The 23,141-nt window shown below is 39.2% G+C and overlaps 1 protein-coding gene across 1 annotated transcript in view; it reads left to right on the top strand.

Annotated features, from left to right (window-relative positions):
- The window catches only part of EFNA5 (ephrin A5), a 215,710-nt gene that overhangs the window by 163,346 nt on the left and 29,223 nt on the right, over positions 1–23,141 (top strand). Inside the window, exon 2 of the mRNA XM_076362284.1 lies at positions 10,381–10,673. Coding sequence (XP_076218399.1) covers positions 10,381–10,673 — 293 coding nt within the window. The remainder of the gene's footprint in view (positions 1–10,380; positions 10,674–23,141) is intronic.

The following is a 23,141-nucleotide window of genomic DNA, read 5'->3' as shown; positions in this document are numbered from 1 at the left end:
TCTTAAATAAACACAAGGCAATTGTGTAGCAAGAAATAAATTCAGTGATTGAAGCCTGCTTTCCTGATAGCAAATTGTGTGCAAATATATTTTTGCACTTGTTAGCTATTCTAACTTTGTTTTTACGTGAACAAGTTCAAATAGAGAATGTATTTGAATATATAGGTTATTCATGTTAATAGCAAGTCGTGGTTTGATACTGGAATTTCTTGTTATGTTTCTGGGTCTGTGTGGGTCTGCGATTGGGTTTTTTTTCTCTCCATTTTGGTCAGGCTATTTTATATTACATCTGGATTCATTCCTTTTAGCTGGAGGATGCGGACTATAACCATAGCTTATTAAAACATACACAGTTTATTAAACATAAAAATACTGTGAAACATCTTGAGGATTAGTTTTGTTTTATACACTTACATATTGGGAAATTAAGGGATAGATTTTACCAGTTACAAGTTATTAGGGTGTCTGAGTCTCCAAATTCTAATTTGATCACAAAATATTTTAAATTAAGTTTGTTGACAGATTGGGAGATTAATAACAACCAGCTATAGCTTAATGTCAGAGAAGAGCATTTCTAATGCAACAGCAAGTGTAGGTGTATATGCAACAGATGATAGGCACTTTTATCAAAATGTATGTTTCTTCTCAAATACAGCCCATATATTTCCTGGTGCAAATTGATGCAGCATTTTTTCCCTAGGAATGTGGAAGAGATGGAGATTTCAGTTTATGCAAGTGAGCCATCACTCTGCTTTTAATAAATTGGTGGGAAAATAAATTTGCAAAGCTGACTTGCATTATGTACACTTCCTTGTGGAAACAGACTGCAGTTTATCTCTATTATTCAGTGTGCAGTTCAACATGCTTGTTGGGCAAGTGTTCTTTTCTTTCGTTTTGTGAGTGTGAGAAGCAAGACCTTTCTGCAGATAGGGCATTGTTCTCCATATACATTAACAGATGTCAGCGCATGCCTCAGGCAGGGTTAGCAAATACCAGTCACAGAATCACATTCTATCAAGGCTGATAGACTGTGTCTTCTGGGTTAGGCGCATGGTCAACATATGTTGTTAGAGTCTGCTTCAGACTCTTTAGTAGTACTCCCACCTGTGGGCTTTTTTCATTATTATTTTGGTTTGTGTTTTAAGAATTTAAACTCTGAATAGGTTATTTTCTCCCAAATGTGTCTGATAGTAAAGTGTGTGTTAGTACAGCAGAGATCAGGTAAAACTTTCTTGCTTTTTTTTAAGAAAGGTAGATATGCTAATGAATCAGCAAACTGCAGTTTTTGTGGTATAGGCCAGAGGTAGCTGTGGTAGGTTTTGTATTTTCAAGTAAAAGCACAGAATAAAAGATGAAGTTGACATCTTGTGTGGTGTTAGTGTCTAAAGTAGACAAATGGAGAGTCATGCGTGGATGGTATTGATGACCACGTTTAAAAACGTAGTAATTACCAGCTCGCCTCATTCCACCTCAGATAAAGTGGGATAAATGTTGCTGGTGGACTGCAGAGTAGTACTAATGTGAACACAAGTAATGAGCTTGTGTCCATAAATCAACTTAACAAAGAGACTGGCTTCAGCCCAGACATTTTGGATTCACAGTATTGATAGAGGCTCCAAACACAAATCTCGGGCTGCCTTTAGTATCTGGTTGGGTGTGGTACCTTTCAGATTCTGTTACTAGGGTCTTCACCACTGAAGTTTGTCCTCTAAGTCTAAGTGATGCCTTTGACAGAATAGTAACTCTTCCTTTACCTTCCCCTCCCTCCTCTCGTCATCCATCTCTGCAAGTTAAATGCCCACAGCAATGGAAAATCAATAGCCAGGTAGAGTCTGTAGTCATGGGGATTAAAGTTATGAGACCTGGGACAGCTGAGAATGAGAGCCTGACCTCTTCGGGAGCAGCGCTCTGACATGTTGTACCCCTTTCTCACCCTTATCATCCACTGCATGACTGTGTCACTGAAGCCCCCAAGGTGCAACAAGTGCTTCGCTTCAGAAGTTGCAGCAAAAGATAAATTCTCGGAGATCAGGTGAAAGTCGTGTGCCAGCTTTGAACAAATTTTACAAATGCAGAGTCTGAGGAAACAGTTTTAATAAACAGAATGAAAAATGTCCAGCTCATCAATTAAGAGGTGCAGAATGATGGGAAGTTAAGTGGGTGAGGGTGTTGCAGTACTTGAGAATCTCTGGAGTACTCAGATTTATAGGTGGGAAATAAATGTTGATTTGTTTACTCCTTCCCTCCCTCATATCTACTCAGGCAAGAGCAATTAGTTTCTATTTTTTAATGTTTGCATTATCATTGAACATATATCTTTCTGCAGTGCCAGCTATGAAAAGTCAATACAGGACCAGCTGTACAAATAAACACAGTTATGAGTGTAAGGGGGAAATTATTAACAGTAAGTGGAGTAAACACATTTTTGCAGAGTTTATTCCTTAAAGAGCTTTTAAAGCATAAAAATAAATAAAAGATGTGTCTATACTTTAATTTCACTGTCATTGTTAACTGTTATGATGCAACTAAAATTTTTGTTCAGCAACAGAATCAGAAAAAAAGGTATTTCAGGTCTCTCACGTAATGGAATTAACACAACATATGTCATTCAAAGAACTCTTACATTTTAAATAGGATATATCCCTTTCCCATTCAAACCTACTCCTTTCCTCCTGTGTTTTGCAGTCTTTTTTGCCATGATTCTGCCAATAGAAGCCTCCTCCTTCTGGATGTAGGCTTTCTTTGTTTTGCAAAGGATGTGTTTCAGTCAAGGCACATTAGGAAGTATTCAACAATCAGGTTTTATTAAAAAAAAAAAGTGGAGAATTTTTTTTTTTTTGCCCAGAAAGTTAAAGACTTTTACCAGACTGGTTCTGAGGAGGTTTCTTGGATCTGGAAGTTAAGAGAATTAAAAAGTTTTAAGTGATCACCTGCAGGATAGCTGTAAGCTTCGATAGCATGGGAAAAATGAAGTTCCAGAAAGTAAAGCTTGAGCAGTTACTTTACCAGTGTTGTAAACCTTGGCCTGTCCTACCTAAGAACTGTTTCCAGATCAATTGCCTATGCAAGGATAGGTGCTTCTGACATTTTAAAAGGTCTAGTTTTTATATCAGCACAGAATAAAAGTAATTATCATGAGTTTGGTATTTTTTGGTGAATTTCTTCTGTTCTGGCCAAACATTCTTTGACTTCTCAGAGCTACTGAGTGCTTAATGAATTCTTTTCTTTAAAAACCTAAATGCTAGCTCAAACTGATTTGTTTCATGTTTCTTGCCATGTCCTAGTCCTTGTAGTAGATCACTTGTTAGTCTCATTTAAATAGGCAGTATGAAGTACCAGATACAATGGTAACTGATCAGAATCCTGTGACGTAATAAGAAAAAACCCCCAGCCCTCCAAATAGGAAGGCACAATCTCTCTCGTACCATTGGCTGGTAAGAAAAAGGGTAAAGGCATAAGATTCACCAGGGAGACAAGTCACGTAAAACTGATGCTTTTTCTCATGAAGTCCAGCTCAACGCAGCTCAGTTGTTTCCGATTTTCATTTGTCTGGGGTTTTTGCTTTCGGACCCATCCAAGTAGTGTGAAAAATCTCCCAGATGAGAGGGATGTAGCAGGAACAAAAGGGGAAGTTAGATCTCCAACAGATGCATGTGAAGTGAAACATAGGGAGATCACTCAGCTCTTTCAAGAAACGTGATAGGCTCTTGCAGCCGGTTTTGAAACAGTGATTTGAAGTCTGATGAACTCTTTCAAGTGCAGGAGCCTGATTCTGCTCAGCTGTGTAATTGTGATGGAAGGGAGCCAGCCGAAGGCAGAAACCTGGGCACAACCTTTTGGGAGGCTTGTTCCGGCGGAGTGGGTGGGAGAGTAAAACGAAGGTTACAAATAATAAGTTTCTCTGCCTGATTGATAATGAACTGGTAATAAGTGGCCTTATTATAGTAATAAGTTTCCCATGGAAGCCCGATGATTGCAGAGAAGCTTTAGCTGAGTGCGTGTGACCACATCTTATTTTGATCAGCTGTAACACAGCAAAGCTGTGTAATTATCATAATCTAACAATTAGCCTGGCATCCTTTCCCAGTGTTTAATTACTCCAATAAATGGTAATTGAATAGAGGACTTAATGACAAGAGAATAAGTTTCTTTCTGCATTGTGTACTTAACTTGCAGTCTTTTCTAGGCATAATTTTTGAATACTGTTTTTTTGAACAACAGCCTTGATTAGTTGTTTCTCTTTTGTCACTCAGTATTTTGCTCCCTACATAGTGTTTTCTCATGGTGTTTTGAACTTGTCTTAACTTGTAAAACTGTAACCTAAGGACTAAAAGGTCATAGACAGTGCCTTTATATTACAGGGGTTTTTTCTTTGCTTGCTCAGGGTAGTAATATCCTGCTAGAGATCTAAAATGTCACTGGCTTGCTACCGTTAGCAAACCCACTTCTCTTAGCATCTGGAAAATGTTGAATTTTCTTTTGGTTTGAATGGAGCTAAAATTAAAATAGCTCTTTGATTACTTCATTGTTTGTGCATCAGAATCATTGTTGATGTCAGCATAGCTATGGGAACAGAGTTTATTAAATGTTGTGACAAAGCCAGTAAAAAGAGCAGAAAAGCATTAAAGAGGTTATTTTTGCATAGCACAGAAATAGCATCTTTAAAATTATCTGCAGTAAAATGGTACACTTAATCCCACAATCCCTCAGATAATTAACAACCACAAGATTTCCCCCATCACACATAACAGCTTTAAGTTAGTTGAAATGAGGGGGCTTGGACTGTCTAAAAGAATAACGAGGCACAAGTCACCCTGCTGTGTTCCAGTCACAGCATGTGAGTAGAGCTTGGGATGGTCTAATGCATACACTTGCCACCTAAACAGAGGCAAAAGCTGTGAGCAAGCTCAGTAGTGTGGAATAGTAAATAACTGACATCATCACATCCTAAGAGCAATTAAAATGTTGTCCTTTTCAAGGATGTTAACGTTTTCCAGAAAATGTTTGGGTTTTGTGTATTATTGCATACACAAATACCTACTTTATACTCATCTCTCTGCTATTCATAATTTAAGCAAATAGTTTCATAACTAGCTAACAGAAATAAACTTAATTTTCAAACCATTTCTGTATTTTTCCAGTTGAAGCTTTTCCTGTGTCTAGAGCATTTGTAAGAGATGTTTCTATTGTCTAATAGCATTTAATCTACTGGTGGTTCAGCCTTTGTTGGGATACTTATGGGATCTTCTTACCTGGCTGCTTTTTTCATGATACTTGTAGGAATGGACTTCTCTCTGAGAACTCTCTGTCTTCATTAAATTTAGTTAAAACTGGCTTAGTGGCTGTGAAAGTAAAAAGGAGGAGCTGAGTGACCAGCAGTTACAGGGGGTATGCACATGTGCTGCTCACAGAAGCCTTTTTTCCTTAGGAAACAACAAGTAACTTTTTGCCGTGCTGTTTTTGAAGAACTGTAGGTAATTATGGTTTGTATTTACCCCAAGAATAAATCAATTCAGTGAATTTTGTTGATGTTGCTTTGCAATTCAGATTATCATTTGAGAGCAAGGTAACTGGTATAAGGCATTCAGCAGTGGCAGTGTCCTCTGCGCATTGGTGTTATAGGCTGTGCAGCCTCCAGGCAGCAGAATTGGGGCCATTTGCATCTGATCCCTTCTGATGCCAGGCTGAAGACCAGAATTTCATAATTCATTGTTAGAGCAGTTATTTGAATTCTTTTCTGGTTCACAATGAAGCCCTGCCGCATGCATTTGACAGAACAGATTCCAAATAAAGAAAGGTTGACATACTAAAAGGAAAATTTTCCAGTACACTTATCTTGAAGTAGAGCAGCTGGTGTGTCGATTTTACAGGAAGGGTGATAGAATATAACTAATAAGATTTGTATGGGAAGCAACAAGCAGAAGCTACTGCAATTTTTTATCTATCTAAATGATAATGGGCAATTAGTGTTATTTGTGCTGTTCTTAAACTGGATTTTTATAGTGTTTATTTGAAGAAAGAAAGTAAGAAAGAAACAAAAAACAAAACTGTTGTTGCTTTCTAAGTATCTGTTTAAATAAATCATCACTTGTTTCAGTGACCAGCAAAGTTATTAAATTCAAGACAAGCCACATATGCTTCAGAACTTAAAGTTATGAAGAGAAGCATTCACACAGACTGTGTACTTTCATTTGTGTTAATGGATAAACAGAATACAGAAGGCATTAATTACTTTGAAAATGTTTTGCTAGTCTTGTGTTTCTGTGGCTAAAATTACCATGAAGTTCTTTCTCTACATCCTGAATACGTGGACATTTCATCAGTGGCACTTGAGCACAGAAGCATTCATATGACTGTTTTTGCTGGAAGCAGTATGCAAGTTTTGTGTGGCAAGCTGATGTTTGTTGGTTATGGAAATGTTTAGGTTTAGAAGCTACTTAACTATCTATCTCTGTCTTCAAAATGGCTTTTATAGCCTTACCGCCTAATAGCTAGCTTTGTAGTATGCAGGTTTCCAAGACACTGAATGCCACCTGACACAAAACAAAGGTTAATTATGTTTGAAGAATAGCTGTGGTTTGCTGTGTGTAAGCCAGAGAACACGGAGACAAATGAGATTATTTGCAAGAAGGTTTGTAGATCCTCTCAGAGTTTTGGAGAAGCCATTTCTACCAATGCCAGAAGGTGATTTCTACCACAACACAATGTTCTGTTATGCAAAATCTAGATAGGACTGGTTTCTTCCTCGTAGTGGGATTTATATAAAGATCCTGATTACTGTGGGGTTCCAGAAGGGCATATGGGAGCCCAGATGAGGATCCATCAGAACAGGATGAAGACCTAACTGAGAAAAGGAAAAGTACATTAGTAGCATTACCAGAGAGTGTAGGAAAGCAAGCTTTCTATTCTGAACGGGACTGGAAAAAGGGACAAACTTACTAAACCTTAAATACAGTCAACAGGAGATCTGCTATTCCTGTCATCTCTACAAATATATCTGTTAATGGATTCCACCTTCCCTTTACATGTTGTGCTCCTCACAATATGTAGGTGGCTAAACTTTGACAAATGCTTTCATTTGAAGTGGAACTTTTGTTTCACTCTAATACCTGACATTACACTACCAATAAGAGGTTTTCAGCCTGTAAATGTTAAGTGTTTTCCTCTCAGATGGAGTTTAAAATTCTTGGAAATGTGTTTCTGAAGTGTTTCCTTTAGTAGCTTTGAGGAGTCTGAGCTGATGAATTTTTTTGAGAGTTACTCATGGCAATGCCTCGCCTTTCTGTTCAGGTTAGAGGCCTTTGTGTTTCCTCTTCAAGAAGGTAAATACAACACACTGCCTTGTAGCTGGAGAAGAGAGAATGGTCTCAGCTCACTCCAAGAGGCACACTGGAGATGTTGCAGCCTCTTTCAGAAAAATGAAATTAGTTCTACATCTCCTCAGTACACATGCTGAGGTTTTGATTACTGACTTCTTTAAGATATTACAAGAGGGGAAAGAAATACCTGCTTTCTGCTTCTTAGTTGGCTAATAACCTCTTTCAGTATTGCTGTTACTATATGGAGTGAAGAGACTTCACTCAGAGCTACTTGTTAAAATACCTTGGTACATGTTTTCCCTGGAGCAGGTTCACTGCTATGCCAGCAATATCGGCTAAAGGCCAGTTTAGATCACTTAAAATATGCACCATCTTCTTCCTTTTTTAGACACGTAAATGTAAACACTTTCTGGCTACGGCGAATGACTGTGGAATGAAAATACTGAGAGAGCAGGGGAGCAGGGAGGGAAGGACACTGGGATAAAAAGGGCTTGGTTGTGTGCTTCACCCTCAGACCTGCTTTGCAGTCAGGGCTTGCTTCTTACTTTACACGTTTGACTGGCAAGGGTGTGCTGGGGCGAATGAAGACACTCAACTGCTTCAGCACTTAGGGAAGCAGAAATAAGAATGAATCTACTAAAATACCAATGATCAAAGAGGGTGGTTGTGTTGGGGTTTTGTTTGTTTAACAAGAATACAGTAGGAGACTTTGCCAAAAGGGAGTCAGATGAGCTCTTGGTATGCAGTATTGGGTAGAACAGCTCACTGGTGCAGATTACGAGTTTGATTTCATTGCTAACACGGATTTAAGGTGTGATCACAAATTTAGTTGTCTGTCTCTTTGTATTTATCATCTCCATTATCATAGACTGTGCGGTTGGATTCTTCCTTTCAAATTCAGCTATGTACAGTACAAACTCTGGGAAATGTCTGTCTAGACTCTCCTTTTGGTTAAAGGAGAGGAATAGCTGCTTCTGGAGTGTGGTCTGCCTGATCCCAGTGTACCTTGGGCCTAAACAGGCCACATAAGTTGGACCCGAGAAGTTCCTGTTTCTCTCCATTGACTTAAAGAGAATGTGGAGAAGCAGTTCACATAAGGTTATTTGTGTTGTAAAAGTCTATTGTTAAGGAGGCCACTCTGATCCTGAATGTCTACAGTTACATAAGTGTAGTTCTCAAAGCATACAGTTTCTGTCACAAAACCGTAATTGGGCATTATTGGGGAAGGCACAGGCTGATACCAGAGGTAGTCTTGAGAATCCCTTGAGAAAACTGCATTGGCTGTCACCTGCATGGTTAAAAAAAAGCATGCACACACAAACACACACACATATATATATAAATACATATTTATTTTTACTTACTAAAACTGTAATTTAAAAAAAAAATATCATTGCCAGAATGTGTCTATTTGTAACTTATAAGAGACTCTTTTTCATTACCTGTAAGAAATGGCATACTGTTAACTGATACAGAGAAAAGACACCAATTTGAAAACAATAGATTTTTGCAAATGTGTTAAGACAGTGTCTGTTCAGGTGACAGGTTTTGAAAGCACTGGAGTACAAAAATATATTTTTAACTAATGATTTAGATAAATGTAAATTCTCCTGGAAGAACTGTGGTTCAGAGAGGCTTTCCCATGTTACAGAATGGAACCATGAGGCTGTGCATTGGCTGAAATTATATAGATATATCATGCTTTGATGCGTGTTCAGTTTTTCCCCTTTAAAAAGCTATTTTATTGAAGTTAAATTATTGTAGGGATATGAAAAGGTGCAGTTTGCTCTGAATTTATCCGTGGAGGGCCAACAGATCATTGCTTTTTCTCTGAAATTAGATAGAAGGATCCAGATGGCAGATTTCAAGCCTATCAGGTGTTTAAAATATGCCCCTCAGCTAAAAAGAAGTATTACAGTTAAATCTGTCATGGCCTTTTTATTGCTCTGTGGTACACTTGACAACTGCAGCCGTGAAAGAGAGAAGCTACAAGTAGCCCAGTCAGCCTGAAGTGGAGTAGGTCAGTGCTTGGTTTCTTTGGCTGCCCCAGGGAGTTTGATAGACGTACAGACCTGGTTTATGGAATCATTAAATACATCATGGTATAAGCTCCCATGGAGGCAGTAAATTTGTTCCCATAGTTTCTTCCAGATACTATGGAAGGCTTTAGAGAAGTAATGTAAGTGAAACGTGGAGGGGAGAAAAAAGAACACCCTCCCCACGCCCAACAAAACAAGAATCCCAGATCTCTAAAGAGTCCTCAGTAATAATAATAGTAATAATAAAGTGTATCTGGGCTGGTGCCTTGCGCTGCATTTCTCAGCTGCTGCTCATTCAGAACTGTCATATTAGGCTGAGTGCTGATAATTCGTATCCCAGAATCCTTTTATCTGAACAGAGCAACATCTCCACTGTGTACTTTTGGCAAAGGAGATGCACTGCTCTTCAAATATCTTTAAAAAGCAATACAGGCTTTACTTTGCATCTTGACAAACTGCTGCTAATCATGAAAAAAGAGTAGACCTGTTTGTGCTCTTGTAGTAACTATAAGTACTTGCAGTCAAATCAGCTTTCAGCATATGGGTGATTACTGCCTGATTCAGAGAGGACGATGTGTTTGGGTTATTTATTTGCATGCACATGTAGATGTTTATATAGACACTGATTTGAGGAGGCTGATACAGTTTTGGCTTCTTTGCTTCTTGCTTCTTTCTCCGATTAAAAAAAACCAAACCACAACCAAATAAAGCAGGCACTTTGTTTGTTTGTTTATTCAATAAATCATAGGGAAAGAGCCTATAACTTGGTGTGTGTTAGCAACAGACTCATTTTGTAAGAGAAGAGAGCAAAACCTTTATCCAGAAGGTCATATGATCATAGTCCTGCATAAGCAGTCTCTGATAGCTCTGGTGAATTGTAAGGGTTATTTTTGAGAATGAATGTGCATGGCTGGAGTGAAATGAAGTGCCATTAGTGATGACCCTTTTATGAGAACGTTACCCTGCAACAAGGTCATCCTGAGTTAACTGTGCTTACGTCTGAACTCTTCCTGTGATTTCAGATTCCAGCGGGGCGACTACCACATCGATGTCTGCATCAATGACTACCTGGATGTGTTCTGCCCTCACTATGAAGACTCGGTGCCGGAAGATAAGACCGAACGCTATGTTCTGTACATGGTGAACTTTGATGGCTACAGCTCCTGCGATCACACCTCCAAAGGGTTCAAGAGGTGGGAGTGTAATCGGCCGCATTCCCCGAATGGACCATTGAAGTTCTCGGAAAAGTTCCAGCTCTTCACGCCTTTCTCGCTAGGATTTGAGTTCAGGCCAGGCCGGGAATATTTCTACATCTGTGAGTATACAGAGATTTACCACTGTTGCACAGCAGGTGCAAGAAACCCAGCTAATTTTTCACCTATGTTCTGTGGAAATACAGAGGGACAAATGGTATATAATGCAGATGTCTTACAGTGAATGCAGGCTTAACTATCCCCAGATACATTAGCTAGGAATCTAGCTAGTGAAAATGAGATTAAATCACAGCTTCTTTTCTCACATGAAATAGCATGTCAGCCTGTTCACTGAGCCGTGGCTGACTTTTAAAGCAAAACGCACTATTACGTTTATTCTAGCACTCTGAGGTGGAGGAGGAGGAGGAGGGGTCAAGAAAGGTAGTATGGAAGCTGTCCCCAAATATGAGGAAAAATAATTAATCCTTTGCATGTGAAGTTCCTGGATTTTCTTATTTGCTCAGATGAAATACTCTTATCTCTAATATTTATCACCCAAGGAAAGTGAAGTCTGTGTAGTTTCTAAGTGGTATGGCTGCTGATGTCAGTAGTCCAGCGGTATTTAAAGTTTTAATTTCTTAGGGTAGATACTCCTAGCATCAAGCCAAGTGGCTCCTTTTTTCTTCCTTCCTTTTTTTTCTCCCCCTTTTTCTTGGACAAGCTGTTTCTGTCAGTGTGGGCGATGTGGGATGCTGTGGGAGCAGGCAGCAAGCAGGGGACTGTGAATGGGCTCACACACCTTCATGCCTGCTCCCTGAAGCAATGGGGAGCACCCTCCCAGAGCCCTGCGCTCTCCTCCATGGAGGCCTGCATCGGGGCTGCTCTGGGCACCCAGAGGAGATGCAGAATAACATCTGCGGCTAAGGAAGTGAAAACATCAGGAGGTTAAAAACCAGTGGGTTAAGCAAACTGGTTCCCTGACCTCACTGTGCAGTTGATACTGCTTCAGCTGTCTTGTTTGTTTAATCCTCCAACAAAGATCTTATTTCATCAATTTGTTTTGTACCCGAGTCTTCCACTCCTAACAAGTTTTGACTGCTCCAGCAATATTTTTTTTTCTGTTTTTAGTGTTAGACTAGGGAGTTGAAAGCTTTAGATGGACTGTAGATCCCAATAAATATTGCCTTCATATATGTAGCTGGCCTTTTTACTGTGAAACAGTCATTCCACCTCATTTCACCAGAGAAACTGAGTATGTATGATCCCTGTTTTTCAGCCTCATTTCTTCAGCGTTGAGATTTTTCTTTTCCCTTTCTAAATCTACAGGGAAATACATTCCTAGTGGATAGTTTTCCATTCATTTCTTTTTCTTCCAGCAAATAAAAACCTCTAATGAGTGGTGGTTCAGCATCAGAAGAACAGTGCCTTGTTCTTGTGCTGAAGCACAATAATAATAATAATAATAATAATAATAATAATAATAATAATAATAATAATAATAATTCTAAAAAGCAAACTGTAATGTTACTTAAAACTGTTTTTTAATAAGGCCATGAGAAATCATGTAAAGATATCAGAGTTAAGTGGATAATGTTCTAGGATAAATAAATCTTTACTGTGTAGGCCCAGTCCTGCTCATGTCACTCACAAAAGCTTCCCATTAACTTCAACAGGAGTTTTGTGGATTCAAAACTCCGATATCAGGCTCCCCGGGAACACTGGATTTTCTGGTGGTTTTTTTGTTTATTTGTTTTGGGGTTTTGGGATTTTTTTTTTTTTTCAGTTCCTGAGCATCATTAGTAAAACAAGCAGGAATACTTAAGCTAAGGAATGCAGTCTGTACCATTACATGGTTGCAATAAAATGTAGCACAGGGATGGTGTCAGTAGCTGGAAGCATAAAAAAACCCCAACAACAAAACATTGGTTTTCTAAATTTTAAAAAAGAAAGATAAATGTTTAATAAAGGTGAAAACCAAACATGAAAGTGAAGGAAAAAAATATGAGAAATCTCAGCTTGATCTGTCTAGCTAATAGCTTCATTGTTAGAACATACAAAATTCATTGAACTCTCAAGCAAGACATTATTACTGAAACACATCCAGGTTGCTTATGCCTGGTTTTCCTCATTTGTGGTTAAATTCAATATTTCACTAAAAATCGTTGTGTATCTTCTATAACATTCATTTAACTGAGTCATTTAACTGTCAAGGGCTCCCTTCAAAATAATTGTTCCAAAGTGCTTTAAAATACGAAGAGTTTTATGATATTCAACTGCATTTAGAAGGAATTACTTTCTTTTAATGAAAGGTAAAATAGCAAAAAATTAGCAGCAAAGAGATGTTCCTTTACTGGTAGCTTATTGGCCTGGTATTCATGGAAATTAAATTTTTAGGCATGTTTCAGAGACACAAAAGCATTTTTCCTCCTTTTCTGTAGTTTAAGTATTTTTTGCCTTCATCCTTCACTCTGCTGAGGACAGTAACAAGGTTGGCATTGCAGCAGTTGCAGGGAAGCACTGTACACTAAGTTAGCAATTAAATGCAAACCTTCTCACGGGAGAGTTGTCCATCCTGGAATGTTTTTCTCTTAGTTTGTGCTGAAGAAACAAGATGGTGAAACTTTGTTCCTTGTTTTCTCACCAAAATTTTAAGCCGGCTCTAGTCCAGGCTACGGAGACTGCCTTTGTTACCTTTCTGTATCTGCGTGTTAAAGAAACTACTGCTTCGTCAGGGAAGGTTACCTTTCCTCAGCAGATCTGAAACCTTTGCCCTCTGCAGGAGGGGGGGAAGGCTGCCTATGTAGCATCAGTCTGGTATATTCTATTTAAGGGCTACAAAATATGTCATGTAGTCTAGACCTCTGGGAAGACAGAAGTATCAGGTGATTGGTTAGGTATTTAGCTTAATTACTGTCTGGTGCTTTTTCAAAAATCTTCGCTGTTTACCTTTTAAGGATGTGACTTGCCTCTTTTGCTTCCATTATTTTCAGAAAATGCAATAATTTGAGAATAATCACTGTCTCTTTTTCTGAACTGTTGGTTTTGAAAATGCCAGGGGTTTTTTTTGTTATGCCATTGCCTTCATATATTGCGCAGATGAACTTGGATTTCCCTTCTTTGCATGTTCGTTCTAGGAAAACACAAGGAAAAAAAACCCTGTCTTTCTGATATCAAATTTACATTGCAGAAGTGAATTCAACATTGCAGACATGCAATCAACAAGTACTGATTGAGTTTACTTTTGAAAGCAGAAAAGGTTGTTAAATATTTACAGAGAAATTAACTTTTATTTAGTTAGGGAGTACACAATGGGGGGCTGGGGAAAGTAAATAATAGATCATGACCTGAAGTCTCAATTTTTACTTAGTTCTTAGGAGGTGCTCACCTCAGGTTATTGTATGTTAGCCTGAAAACAGACAAAATAGTATTACTAGTGAAACAGAAGAAAATGAAATACAGAGAAAGCAGAAACTAAATACTTAGTGGTGTGACACTTCCCCTTTGGAAGGGAACATAAGTCTGGGTATGCAGGTCAAAGTAGGGTGCTGTGCAAGGGGAGATGAACACAAAAGCAAGGAAGGGGAGGAAAAAAAATCCTAAAATGTATAGTGTTATATAATTATATAATTCCAAATGAGGGTATCATTTTCATTACTTTAACTTCATTACGGGTGTTTTATTTTTATTAATGTGCTAAGTATTGACTAAAATACCAGTAACAACTTGGCAAATATACATCAGAGCTGTTGAAATAAAAAAATGAAGACATGACTGGAACCAGACTGGTACAGATTACTGCAGAATCCTGACCGCAGTTTCCGAACCAAGCTCCTGTGTCGATTTAAGCTAGACCACATTGCTCTTTTCTTGAAAGCAATGTATCATTGGTGTAGTGCCAGAAGTTGTACTAATATTAAGCTGTAGCATATCCTTTTCTCTGAGCGATCGGTCCAGTTATTCCATCAAAGAATTGGGTATTTGACATGATTTATCCTTAGGAAATCTATGCTGTTTTTATCATCTTATCCTCCAAGATTTTGTATATGTTGTTTATTTAGTCATTTGATCACTGTGAATATTGTCATTTATATATGCTTATATCCTTTTCCTAGAAAGACCAGGTAGGTTTGCTCTTCTTTACAGTCCTCTTGCTGCTCTCCTGTTCTCCACAAGATCTTGGAAGGTTTTTGCTAGCAGTTAGCAGACTTTACATGTAATGTGTCTAAACATAACTTAAGTGGTTCTTTCTCCATTCTTATTGAGAAAAGAGCTCCTTTCATCTCTTAAAAATCCTGTTGTCTTACCTATGGTTTATTTGTGCAACCTTTTTTGTTACTGTTTCTTTCTAGTTTTCTCTCATGCATGTGTCTTTCTGATTTTATTTCAAAATGCTTATGCTGTTTCTTTGTCACTGTATCTTTGTTGTCACCATTTATTTGCATGAAGCTTCTGATTGTCAGTTCAGGAAGCTTTTGTTGTAACCATATTCCTCCTGACCACACCAGGATAGTATGCTTTTACAATTTGAATTTAATTATGGTTATAAATAATGTTTTTTAATCGTTCTTAAATTTGTGATTAAATTAAGAAACTGAATTTGTAAAATTGTACTTACAGTTGTACATACACTTCTTCTTAACAACATCCAGCTCTCCTGTACTCCTTTTCCTCATAGAATATGTTCCCAGGGAACCTGCTGTTACCTATTCCCTTGATTTTCTTAATGTTTGCCTTTGTTCCCCATCATCCTTGTTTCTCTGCACTCATTTCTTCTTTTCCTGAAATTTCTGACTCTCATGTCCTGAGGGCTTTTATTCAAATGACATTCCACCCTGATGGTCTTAGCTGCTGCTTCTGTAGGAGAACTTGTGATTTTCATGATTTCAAATATAAAATTGTCTCTCTTCTGTTAGCTTGTTCCATCTCTGTGACTGGAAGTTGTCCTCACCATGTTCCAAAAACTGTGGAACTGCTTGAATCCTGCTGTCATTTTTCTGTAACAGCTGCCAGGTAATTGGACCATCTCTCTGCAACCATCTGCATACCTCTGGAGGCTTCTCTGATTCAAAAGATCTTAAGGAAAAAACAGTAGTAAAAAAAAGTGTTTATAATACCTCCACTTCTTTTTCTCTTACTTTTGCCTATTAATTAGGTAGTTAGCTTATCTTATTAATATGGTCTCTAGCTGAACTCTTGTTGAGGCAGTAACAGTCTCTGATGACAGTTAAGCTGAACTTATTCTCTTTTCTTCCTTCTGCCATGTTTTGTGGGTGTGTGTTTAAGTGTTGAGCATTTGTTTGTGCTATTATTTTTCTTTAGTCTCTCCTACAATCCTCTAGCAGTTTCTCTGTCCTGTGCAATTCTATGTTTCATGACCAGGTTAATTTTGGGGAGTGTTACTGTCTTTTTGTCTCAAAGTTGTAAGCATATTTTAAAATCATTATCATCAAGTTTCCTCGTTCCTGTTCCCTCCTTTCTACCTGAGATGCTTGCGGTAGAACCTGTACTGAAATGCTTTCTCCAGGTGGTCTAGCCACTGAATTTCTGGAGATAGGGGAGGACACGAAACCACCACTGCTTGGTGGCGGTGGTGGTCGTGGTAAGGATTTTTGGTTATTAATGAAGAATTATTGACAGAGTTTAGAAGTCTAACTTACAGGGAGGAACTGTGAATATCCCTATAAAAATCAGCAGTTAGCATAGGAGAGGCACTGTCTACTTTTTATGGAAATTAACACAGACCTAACAAAAGCTTTCCATGACTAAGAACCTGGAATAGCTTCCCAGATTGCCAGCTTGGCTATTACTCTTTTAGGATTGGTTTCGGTATAGCAAGAATTAAGAAAGGGGACTTCATAGAGGCAAGGTTGAATAGCCTGTGATACTATATGGGAGAAACTACTGAGAAATCTTTACACTGTAGTTTATTAACAGTTACTTGGTATTTTTCATGTGCTCAAAGAATGGTATTAAACAGCTGCCTAGAGCTCATTGCTCTTGCTCGAGCACCAGCTTAATATTAGTGGATATCAATGTTTTGCATGAACAGGCACAACTCACTGTGAGATGATTATTTGATTTAGGGATCTCCACATGTTTGCCAGAGATTTAGTTTGAGGTAATGGGAGCACAAAACAGAAAGACTGTGAACTGCAATCTTGACCTATCAGAAAAGGTAAATGTGAGTCCCCCCAAAAAAACTACACTTCTCTCTTTTTTCATCCTGTTATAGACCCGTAAATCCTGCTTTTTCAGGACCAGTTCGTGTTGTCAGCGCAGCAGTTTATACTGCTGACTGTAGGTTTGCTGGTAGGAGGTGCTGTCCGAGGACATAAGTATAGTATTTCTCAGGTTTTGAGTCTGACTTATTTGAGGAAATTCCTGCTAGAAAAGGAGATAACGTAAAGAAACCAGTGTGACTACTCAATTGCATCCTGGAGAGTATTACTCTCCAGGTTACTGTAGACAGTTCGGCTAATGGTTAGGTTACTTACTTTTTTTTCAGGAATTCAGCTGTTACTTTTGTTACTGTATCCCAGCTGGGGTAGCACGGTAATATTTAACTAGTAATACTCTAGAAACACTTTTTTTTTTTTTTTTTTCATCCAACACTTAGAACATATGGTTTCTCTGTAAGCAGTCATATCAGTAGAGACAAATCTCTTAACCAGCAAACTGACCTTGGCGTAAGTGGCAAATTATACCACCTTGGAATTTCAAAGACTGCACAGTGGACGTTTTATCTATGCATTTACCAATGTAAATATAAAGACACTGTCAGCCTGATTTTAAAGTTGCCTTTATGTAAAGAAGAATTGCTCCTTGATGTTCACCAATGCAGTTAATACTGATTCTTCTTCAGAGCATCCTTACAGTTGTGGGGAAGAAATTAGTTTCCATTTTAATGGCAATACTCTATATTTCTGGGAGTTTCTGTTCTTCCATTTGTAGTTACGATAAAGACTGGACATGTCTTACAATCACCCATTGTGTGCCTTCTGTATCTGCTTGTTCAGGCAGTTGGTCATCTTGTACACCTCTAATGCTACTTGTCTCACAAAGTCCTTGGCTAAATCTCTATTTGGCTTCTTGAACAATACCCATGATACATTTTTCTGTAGGGCAAAATAAGACTATCCATACATGAAAACAGATTATTTTGCTTTTTCCACTGAACACAGCCTGCAATTGTATGAGAAGTTGTGGCAGTCCGGTGAAGTTCCCACTGACTGGAAAAGGGGAAACATGACCCCCATTTTTAAAAAGGGAAAAAAGGAAGACCCGGGGAACTACAGGCCAGTCAGCCTCACATCTGTGCCTGGGAAGATCATGGAACAGGTCCTCCTGGAAGCTATGCTAAGGCACATGGAGGACAGGGAGGTGATTCGAGACAGCCAGCATGGCTTCACCAAGGGCAAGTCCTGCCTGACTAACCTAGTGTCCTCCTATGATGGAGTGACTACATCAGTGGACATGGGAAGGGCTACAGATGTTGTCTATCTGGACCTCTGTAAGGCCTTTGACACGGTCCCCCACAACATCCTTCTCTCTAAACTGGAGAGGATGGATTTGAAGGGTGGACTGTCCAGTGGGTGAGGAATTGGTTAGATGGTCTCATCCAGAGGGTAGTGGTCAATGGCTCCAAGTCCAGATGGAGACTGGTGACGAGTGGCGTCTCGCAGGGGTCCATATTGGGACCGGTACTGTTTAATATCTTCATCAATGACATAGACAGTGGGATCGAGTGCACCCTCAGCAAGTTTGCAGATGACACCAAGCTGAGTGGTGCTGTTGACACACCAGAGGGACGGGATGCCATCCAGAGGGACCTGGACAAGCTCAAGAAGTGGGCCTGTATGAACCTCATGAGGTTTAACAAGGCCAAGTGCAAGGTCCTGCACCTGGGTTGGGGCAGGCCCCAGTATCAATACAGGCTGGGGGATGAAGGGATTGAGAGCAGCCCTGCCGAGAAGGACTTGGGGGTACTGGTGGATGAAAAGCTGGACATGAGCCAGCAACGTGCGCTTGCAGCCCAGAAGGCCAACCATATCCTGGGCTGCATCAAAAGCAGCGTGGCCAGCAGGTCGAGGGAGGTGATTCTGCCCCTCTACTCTGCTCTGGTGAGACCCCACCTGGAGTCCTGCATCCAGCTCTGGCGTCCTCAGCATAAGAAAGACACGGACCTGTTGGAGTGGGTCCAGAAGAAGAGGGCCACGAAAATGATCAGGGGGATGGAACACCTCTGCTATGGAGAAAGGCTGAGAGAGTTGGGGTTGTTCAGCCTGGAGAAGAGAAGGCTTCAGGGAGACCTTATTGCAGCCTATCAGTACTTAAAGGGGGCTTATAAAAAAGATGGGGACAAACTTTTTAGCAGGGCCTGTTGCAACGGGACAAGGGGGAATGGCTTTAAACTAAAGGGGGGTAGGTTGAGACTAGATATAAGGAAGAAATTTTTTATGCTGAAGGTGGTGAAACACTGGCACAGGTTGCCCAGAGAGGTGGTGGATGCCCCATCCCTGGAAACATTCAAGGTCAGGTTGGACGGGGCTCTGAGCAACCAAGTTGAGGATGTCCCTGTTCATGGCAGGGGGGTTGGACTAGATGACCTTTAAAGGTCCCTTCCAACCCAAACTATTCTATGATTCTGTAATTCTAAGATCTTTCAACAAAACCCCTATTTGGGTGGGTTTTTTCCCTCATATCGATAACTTATATGCTGTAAATGGCCTGGTTTGGCTATTTTCACCCCTTGAATCTGTCAATGCTGGGACTCAAAGTCAAAGATTTGGCTTGGGTCAAAGTTTGGACTTTAGAGAATTGTGCGAGCTCTAAAGAAATGAGTAGAGCAGACTGATGGTAAGTCTTGTCATGCCATACTCAGCTTATACTGGGGGCAGTGGAGTCACTGTATTTACTCCGTAGGCTAAACTTTTGTTAAAAATTGTTTCTACTCATGGAAATGGTTGACTTAAGTAGCAGATATTTTGCTTTGAAAGCGCAGACTGGATTTGTCTTTCAGCAAGTGAAGAAAGGCCATCTGTCTTCAATTCGACACGTGTTAGTTAATGCAGGTACTGCTCATGTTTGTGTTTTCTCGTTGCTTTTTGAAGACATGAGGTCGGAAGATCCCTTTTGGAATTCTCTCTCTGGACATCCTGGTTTGCACCAAAACCTAAAAAATTGAGGTTAACTAAAGAATGTTATTAAAGGATGCTGAGAGAATTACAAACATTTTTAGTGTGTTAATTGCACTTTTCTTTTGGGGAAACATTGTTTATTGCCAGGTCCCCCATTAACCTTTCAATCAAGATCTGATCAGCATAAACACTTTGACAGCAGTGGGCTCAGACATGCCACTCTACTACGAATCCTGCTTTGATAGCTGGTTTACCAGAATCACTCGAGATGTTCTGAATGAAATCAAAGCAATTGAAAGGGTTTGATAAATGTGTACTTTAAAAAGATATTTTTGTGTGATAACATTAGACAGACAAGGAAGGTGACCTTTAAAAGGGAATTCATGCTTAGCCTAGTGTGTAGATTAAAGGACTGGTTTCTGTTAGAAAGCATCAGAAGAATTAAGTGCTGGTCCTGCTAAAAAGAAAGCAGAAACAATCGCCAGTGTCTAATAGATTTTGACGTTGGTAGTGTTCTTAGAATCCTCAAAGGGAGCGTTAAAAGCTGTTGAATTATTTGGGACTTGGGAGAAATCCATATAAGAAAATGAAGAGAGAACCCACAGAAGTGCTGGTCTCTATTGTTTGAATTTTTCAAAGGGAGTGAATGTCTTTCAGATAACAAGTTGAAAGAAGATGATTTGGATTCATGTGCTTCAAAAATTCAGGTGCCATTAAGATCCTGATAGCAGCAGAAATATGAAAGAGGGGAGGATATACTATGTATCTGCAACTTTGAAAGCTGTCTCATGAGCATATTGTGTAAGGTCTTCACCCCTGTAGGAAGACCAGTGACTTGTGTTGCTTTCTACTGAAGTACTGATTTTGGACGTTGGAAGAATGAGGGAGTGTCCACAGACAGAAAGGATGAGGGACAGGGGTTTCTTTCCTGTGTCTTTTTTTCTTTCTCATCTAACATGCTCGATGAAGGCCAGTTCATTTTGTAGGAAAATAAAGCATGTATTGAATGTTGTTATGTGATCATCAAATCACAAACATTAAAAAAATAGATTGGTTAGATCTTGGATAAAACACCTGCAAGGAGCATTAGGAACTTGATTAGGCCATATGTGACACATCTGCCTTAAGGGAAATGGTGACTTAATGTTCCGTACTGGTGGCTATGGATTACTATAATTTTTAACATTTGTGATTCTTGTAAAAATCCCATTGCAACTTTCTTAAAAGTAAGTATTTAAATTCCAGTGTTCTGCTGGAAGTACAATTGAATAAATTGCACACAGCCCTTTAAATCCTGATGGACCGACCATTCATCATTCCTTGCTTTAAATCAGTTTTGATGTTCAACAGCTACAACTCAACATCTCAGAGGTGGCTGCACTTCAGTGGTGGGTGAGTCTCTTTGCCGTGGTACTTCACTATGATGTTATGAGATTAATAAGATGAAGCATGTAGATTCCTTGGATGAAAGAACTCATAGAAGTGGAGAGTATTATTAATAATTATCTGAGGACTTATAACTCTGTAGCAGTGTTCTAATTTGATTTCTGAGCAAACTGAAACCTGTTTAATGAGCTGTTGTATTGGAAGTATGCGTTTTGTAACATGGAGCAGATGCCAACAGAAGTGGAAATAACGTAGCAGTGACATTTGGAATAACAGCGTTGTACTTCATTGCCTCCATGTCATCAGCATGTTAGTCTCCCTGTTCCTCAGACTAACTCACGGAGGCAGCACTTTCTCTGCTGATGCTGTCTGTGTGTCGTGGTAACAACTGAGTATATATGCATGCCTGCAACCAATAGACCAGAAACAAACTCCCTCAATGAAAAAATGCTTCCACATACTAAGCAATTGGCTGATGATCTTGTTTCATGCGTTAATAATCAACATTCAACTCCATATTTTCATAAATACTTGGATTTAAAAGAAGCAAATTTGTTTCTAAGCTACCTAACCCTCTGATATTAGAGGAGGCTGTAAAATGGGAGAATGTTACAGAATTCTCAATAACTTTTTCTTTTTATTCCCCAGTAATGCATACTACTCAGACAAGGTGGCCAACATTCTGGGCTCAAAATGGCACATGCAGTTAATACTCCTATGTCCAAGATTCTTGGCAAGTTAATATAAATCACGTAGAATAAGATTTTTCACAGAGTATTCAGAAATGCATAGAAGTGCTTTATTCTGAAAAATTACAGAAAAATCTTTTCAGACTTCCAAATGTTTCCACTTTCCCTCAGGAAAGCAGTAGGTCATCCTCAGATCTACATTATTGGCCAAATGAGATTTTTACTGCCTCTAAAATCTCCCAGGCTTCCTTTTTACATCATGGATATTTAATATTTAAACTATCAAGTGGTATAGCCACCTAGATACAGCACTGCTTTAGGGAATTAGTAATGGCTTGAAGGTGTATCAGAGTCTCACTCGTGCCATACCTCTATGCACAAAAGTAACCAGGCTCCTGATGATGGATATGGGGAATAACGCTGTTGCTGATCTTCTGGGGGTGAAATGATCTTAATTATTTGAAAGATAATCAGAATGGCAGTATATTAATCAATTTAAAGAGCCCTGACAATTCAGTCATAGTGGCGTTCAAAATGTGTTCAGGGAAAAATACACCAGAACAGTTTAACATACATTATGTTTTAAGAGTTGTAGGTGGGGATATTGTGAAGATACGAGCTTGGATTTCTTCTTATGTGTTTTTTGACACATCTGCTTTTAGTAATACTGGGTCATCTTCCTGTATCATTAAAAACTGCATGTGGACTACTTCTTTCTAATATTTTAGGTTTTGCAGAAGACATTCAGCTGTGAGGCATTAAAGAATGCACTATCCTTCAGTATAGAGCCCTGTATTGGGACTGAAGTCAGGATCCCTAGCAGCAGCTGCAGCAGGGCTTGCTGTCTGTACACATGTGAATGTATTTCTGCCTGAGAAATCTTGAGCAGAAATAAAGTAGCCTTAGGCTGAAAGATATGTTGTGTCTGTCTTCAGCATCCTGGGGACTGTAAAAGAATGCAACATCTCCTCTTGAAGAGGACTTAGTATTAACACCTCTCTGCTTCTGGCTGGTGATGCACAGAAAAGTCATGAACTTGTTTTTCCCCAGGGGAATGGACTTGTGTGCAGTTCCCATTGGTGCTTCATGGAGGTGGGATCTGACTTCCTTAGGTCCTTTCTGTAAACATCATCAAGAAGTAGAAGGGAGGAATGGCATAGTTAAAACTCCACAGGCACATCAGCAAGGTAAAAAATGTGTTTCTTTCTCAGAGAGAGGTGCAGAAGCAAAGTTTGTTCAGAAATAAAGGTATGTTCCAGTGAGGATGATGACAGTGTTGTGTAGTTCAGACGTGAGCAACTGACATGGGCAGGTTATTGTTTAGCAATTTCTTTTCTCAAATTTTCTTATATTTCACAAGACGAATATAAGCAGGCAA

This window comes from Aptenodytes patagonicus, chromosome Z, assembly GCF_965638725.1.
Source record: "Aptenodytes patagonicus chromosome Z, bAptPat1.pri.cur, whole genome shotgun sequence".
NCBI lineage: Eukaryota > Metazoa > Chordata > Aves > Sphenisciformes > Spheniscidae > Aptenodytes > Aptenodytes patagonicus.
This window is presented reverse-complemented; position numbering and strand designations above follow the sequence as displayed.